This window comes from Echinops telfairi, unplaced genomic scaffold, assembly GCF_000313985.2.
Source record: "Echinops telfairi isolate 266 unplaced genomic scaffold, ASM31398v2 ScPeMD7_60;HRSCAF=208, whole genome shotgun sequence".
NCBI classification, from domain to species: Eukaryota; Metazoa; Chordata; class Mammalia; order Afrosoricida; family Tenrecidae; genus Echinops; species Echinops telfairi.
In genome coordinates, this window is record NW_022103958.1 from 7,930,169 (window position 1) to 7,936,168 (window position 6,000).

The 6,000-nt window shown below is 46.4% G+C and overlaps 1 protein-coding gene across 1 annotated transcript in view; it reads right to left on the bottom strand.

Moving 5' to 3' along the window:
- TTC17 (tetratricopeptide repeat domain 17) overlaps positions 1-6,000 on the bottom strand; it is a 119,736-nt gene that overhangs the window by 39,891 nt on the left and 73,845 nt on the right. The window contains exon 17 of the mRNA XM_045291124.1: positions 3,090-3,260. Within this exon, the coding sequence (XP_045147059.1) occupies positions 3,090-3,260 (171 nt within the window). The remainder of the gene's footprint in view (positions 1-3,089; positions 3,261-6,000) is intronic.

The window sequence follows — 6,000 nt, forward strand, 5'->3', positions numbered from 1 at the left end:
AATAGCCGGTGCTAGTTTTCTTTTAAAATGACCTTACCAAGAAAACGAAGGGGGAAAAACAGGTCTAGTCCATCCAGCCCCCATTTCTGTGCACCCCAGGGGTAAAGGATGCTGAAGGTGAGTTTTAGTTCAGCCACATACTGAAGATTATAGGCAAGCCACTAGGCTGGGTGCTGTCTCCCTCACATAGTTAATACACGGCACCTAGTATTTCATAAATTATTAACTACCATGAAAAGGTAATGATCATAATCATTGTTCGCGACTACTGGAGAGAACTCAATGACTGAATTTTTCTGAAATTTCCTCCCCAAATATGGCTTTTGCAAACTCCTTGTGTAGCTTGGCTTTTTTTGTTTGGTTTAAAACATTTTGGGGGGGCTTTTGTTATAGCATACTATTTGTATTTAAAAGAAGAGGTTTCTGACTTGTATAGCCTGCTGGTTATCCAATCACACGCTACAGGTATGAACATGTCTGCCAGCCCCATGACTTGCTGTCAGTTTCTGGAGACCAACAGGTCACTCCTGGCAGTTAGAAATATGCTCCGGAAAAGCCACTACCTGAGAACAAATCTTGTCAGAGTCGTCATCATGTGGCAGGTTAAATTCGCCATCTGGGTCTAGCAGGGAATTTCCCTCAGAGGGAGCTTGTATGATGTTGCAGGAACCTGGGAAAGAACGAACCGCGGGCAGGGAAGCCATCTTGCAGTTCCAGGATGAAAGCTGAGTGAAGAAACCTTGCTCAAAGTCAGGATGCAGTTGAAAAAATGAGGGACAAAGAACCTGCTTTGGGCTGGGTTTCATTCCGAACCAGTATGCTGCCCAGTTTGGGGGGCAGAGGCCGCAATCCTAGGGCGGTTCACGTGGTGGTCTGAACACCCCGCTTGCCTCTAGAAGGAAGAGACATGAGTCTGGCAAGCACCACAGAGGGGCAGTCCGCACTGTGAATGAACAAACTGGTAATCTAGTGTATAAATCAATCTCCTTCGAGCTCGCTACTGGGAATTCATGTCTTTAAAGCAGTCATTTCTGATAGAGCCGGCTCAAGTAGTCTTTGGGAGCTGAGAAGGTATGCTGGTCGGGGTTTCCTCCTTCAGTGGAACTTGTTCTTAAAACTTTTTAAAGACAACACCACTTAGAAGGAAACACACAACTCTGGGATAGCCAGACATGTAAACCAAACCTACGGGGCAAGGTCAAAGCCACATTTCTTTATGATAACAAGTACTCACTGCACACAAGCAATATAAAGGAAACTAAGCCCACAGTATGATGGGAGACAAGACAAGCACACAAATCATATTGGATGAGACGCACCTGGAGAGAGTTTTCAGGGTCCCAGAGCTGAGTGGTCACCTGGCTAAAGGGGAGTAGTTACCTTTGTAAAGTGAAGAGCATGGCATGGGCGAAGAGCGAAAGGTTGGCAGTTCCTGCTGTTAGGGGACCTTATGTGATGACAGAGTAGAACTGTCCCTGTAAGGTTTCTACAGCTGTGATCTTGGTGGGAGCAGCTCTAGAGGGCTTTTCTCCCTCGGGGTAGCTGGAAGGTTCACACTGACAAGCTTTGGCTTGGCAGCCAAAGAGGAACCACTGTGCCACAGGTTCTTTACGTAGGAGACTAGTGATGCCACCTTCTAGGAGCGGGGGTTGGAGCAGGCCCCTGGGGTGAAAACTCCTCACGCAGCATTTTGAGACATTTGGATTTTCCCTCTGAGCGATAGGAAACCATCAGAAGATTTAAACTCAGTGACTTACCTGAAGGGACCTGCAGCCAAGAAACTGCTCTTTGAAGGACACACAAGAATTGGGCAGTGGTTAATTCTGGTAATAGCACCTGCTTCTTCTTTTGGAAATTTTGTACAAATTATATGAATTATCTTAGTTTCTTTCTCCTCTCCTCTCACCTACTCTCTTTTAATCTCTCTCCATACCTGGCCTGGAGTAAAAGACTAGATGTGGGAAATCTAATGAAGAGAATATTGTAATAGTCCCAGTAGAAGCGAAGAAAGTCTAGATTCTGGCCACAGCAGTGAGAATAGAGAAAGAGATGACCGATTCAGTGGGTCTTAGGGACTGTTTGCCTGGGTGAATTGTAATACCAGTAGTCAACAGCAGGGTTATTCCTATTAGAAGCAATAGTGAAAGTGAGAGTAAGTTCAGTTTGGGCTCTGCTACATACCTGTGGGTCAGGAGTAGACTACTAACCCCCCTTACTGCCATCAAGCCCATACTCATGGAGACCCTATCGGTCCTGTCTTTCTGCCATGGTTTCAAACTGCCGATCTTGCATGAGGAGTACACTAGATAAATGGAAATATGGTCTGGAGTCACAGAGGATTGATGTCTTAGCTGAAAATACAGATTTGGGGTCATCAATGGACTGAAAGGTCGCTAAAACCCTTCAAGGGTAGGGTCTCGGGGAACCCAACAAATACGTGGCAGAAGAAAGAAGCAGTGAGGGAAAAAAATGACAAGACAGTCAGAGGATAGGAAGAGAGCCACAAGCGAGAGAGATACCCTAGGAGCCACGAAGCAGGAGAGGGTTTCCAGTAGTGCGGGGCTGGGGTGGGGGAGGGGTGCCAGACAGTGGGTAAGTGGGATGAGTGCTAAAAAGAAGTTAGTGGGTTTGGCGATATGAATGGATTGGTAACGTTCACAGAGCTGTTCAGCAGAGGAGAGCCTGAAGTGTGCTCACGAGGTGGAGTCTTAGGAGAGGGCAACTCTCCAGATCTCACTAAGTCACCGGGGAAACAACAACAGAGGAAGATGGGGAGTAGCAAGTCTTCTGTTTTTCCCATGACTCACCCAACAGGCTACTGACCTTAGGAAGGGAGGGAGGCTGGTCTGTGACTGAATCACGTGTTCTAGCAAAGACACCGCGGTGAAGGACAAGAAGCTTGGTGAGCACATTCACAGGAGAGCTAATCTTCTGCCTCTGCCTCCGAGGCGCGCCCTACTGATCCCCTCAATAGCAAGGGGGGCTTTTCAAAGAAGGAAGGGCACACTTGAACGTAAAGAACCCCCCTAAGCCGAAAGCTGAAGAGTTGATTTTCCCCCAGAAGCACAGCTCAGGTCAAATCAACTTACTTTCAACTCTAAGGGCATCTGGGTCCCTCCCTGAATGCTCAACAGAAAGTACAGGGTCCTCCTCTGCTCCTTCCGCAGAAGGCTCTTCTTCGGCAGCATCCAGGGGCTGGGAGGTGTCAAAATATTTCTGTTTGTCATGGCTGTTGTCCAGGGTTTTCTCATAACAATGACCTCAATGACAAGAGACACAGACACAGCACATTAGAAACATCGCTCAGGTGTAGTCCATAGCTAAAGACCCAAAATATCACGAAGAATGAAAAGGTGACAATGGCTGTCCTTTTTTTTCCCCTGGGGAAACCAAAGTCAGACTATTCGGTGATTCAAACTTCTGCACTTACGTTCAAATTTGACCTGCTAAGCTTATGTCAGAACCAAGAGGGTTGGAGGGTGGGGCTGGGGGAGGGGGAGGAAGCTGTGACAGCAAAGACCAAGTCCGAAGACTCTGTTCTATTCATAATGCACGGCTGTGAAACAGTACCGCAAAAATGCCACTATCACCAAAGAGATCGCCTCCTGCTGGCCCTTCAGGGGGAGAGTGACGGAGCAGAAGCTAATTCCGAAAGACATGAATTATGGTTTGTACCACTGCTTTAACTGAAAGATATACGGGGCAAGAGACTATAAACAACAAGACGCCAAGGAAAGAAAGGAGGTGGTGATAGCAATGAGGAAACCATGTTGAAAACAGCAGTATGCCAGGGCTTTTTTGGTTATTCTTTTGGAAAATGAACCTGGCCGTGGCAGATTTACCTGTACAGAACATGTCCGATCTCGAGTGCCATCCTAGCCCTCTGACACTCACTGACATGTACAGGGAGAATGACCTCGGCGGTGCTTGACAATGAACTGAAGGCCCTAGCCCTCTGAGGTAACTCCTGCGTCTCACAGGGAAGTGGCCTGGCTATGACATCGGTTGCTCCTTTGACTGTGAACCATGAATTCCAGTGGCTCCTGCTAGCTGACAGGCTTCCTCTTCCGCCCGAAGTTCCACGTGCACTGCTGTTGAAGATGTAGGCTCGGTGGGAAGCATCTGTCTGGTATTTGAGGACCATTCTTGGTTAAGTGTGAAACTTCCCCTTCACCAGAACACCCATACATACTGAAAAGCGTGTCCTTTATAGAAAATGCTGTCTCAAACAGATTTCTGTCCCCAGTCAAGTTCTCTCTATGAAGATGGAGGCACAAGAAGTCCCTTTCTAGATCTGTTGGCTCCCTTTAAGATTCCACTCATACTATTCCAAAAAACTCAGAAAGCACTTGTCAGACCATTTTCTTTATTGTGCTAGAAATATAACAGACTCACTTGCTCTTACTACACTGATCACAGGAGTCCCTTTCTCAGCAAGTCTTAGGGAGTCGCTTTACATCTTTCGTTCTACACTATCCCACGTGAAGCAAGTAAATCCAAGAAGGCTATGCCAGAGAGTGAGAATTCTGTGTTACAAGCCAGCTTCAGCCCTAAAGATAGTTACAAGTGACTTGGGGAGACAGCAGACATCAGACAGCAACTAATGATGAGGTTGCAAGCTAAGTTGGAGTTTTAGGAACTACATGGGGTTTATCAAATAGGGCAACTACAACGAAAGAAACTAATTTTGTTGTGTACTTTGTATTTTTTCTTTCACTTAATCTTCACAAAAGTTTTGTTTAGTTTCTCTGGCACCTAACAACAACAAACACACAGGGAAAACGGATCCTCAATAACAGAAAGTGACTTGTCTACAATCAAACAGGAAGTGGCAGACCTGTGATTTCAATCCAGGACTATCTTGGTAAAAAGCTTCTTGATTTCCCACTAGTCAGCAGAAAAATGCAGGATGAGGAACTGGAAGCAAGGAAGAACAGTGCATGTGCAAAGGGTCAGGCTCAGGGATTCTCATTTGCATGTGGAAGGCAATGAGAAGTATAATTTGGTAGAGAAGGAGGGTGTGTACATGGGTCTGTGCGTGTATGTGAACATGTGACTACAGTGGTCATGAGAAAGAAGTCCTAAGCAATGGTAGTTGCTATCTCCAAATTGTGGACAGAGAGGGCAAAGCTTGCCCACTGGCCTCCACTTGTGTCTTCACCATCTGCTATGAGCAGGTAAGTACTGGAGATCAAAGCCTAAGAACACTGCAATGGCAACAACAACCTCCACCCTGCAAGCCCAGCTGCTACAAGGGACTCCCAAGAACATCACATTCCTCAGAGTCCCGGATGGGGATACACTAAAGCACGGATTATTAGAAGCAGGGAGAAACTTATGGCAACAGGGATGGTGATAATTTAAAGAGATATTTTCTCCCCTTGGCTGTGGTGAATTTGCTTCTTAAGCATCTTTCATTTTTACACAGGTTGCGCAAGACGTAATATTACACAGAAGACGAACTTTCAATGTTGAAATTCAGTGACATTCTAGCACTGGTTTCTGCTATTGGCTTTCTCCGCAGTCTAAATATCTCTTTTTCTCGCCCATCTTCCTCCTACAACAATTGAATTGGTTTCACCTTCAAAACAAACAAAATTTTTCATATGAAAAATGTTCCCCAGCTACTTTCTAAGATAGGCCGTGCAGCAGACGCGGAGTCAGATGAGGCCCAGACCCCCCTGGACGGACAGCTCTGGGCCCTCCTTGGCCGAAGGCCTGCATTTCTCAGAGGGACAGCAGAAGGGGTCCGGAGGAGGAATTGGGGAATAAAAGGAAGGATGCGAAGTTGATGTGAAGATTTTTCTCGAAAAGTACTTAATAAATATCTAGGAAGCCCAGGGACAAGGGAACAACAAACGATCCAAATTGGTGGGGAGGTAGGTGTGGGAGACCTGGTAGGGCATGATCAAGGGGAACGTAACAAAGAGGAAGTGCTGAAATCCTGGTGCGGACTGAGCATGATAGTGGGACAGGAGGAGAATCAAGGGAAATAGAGGA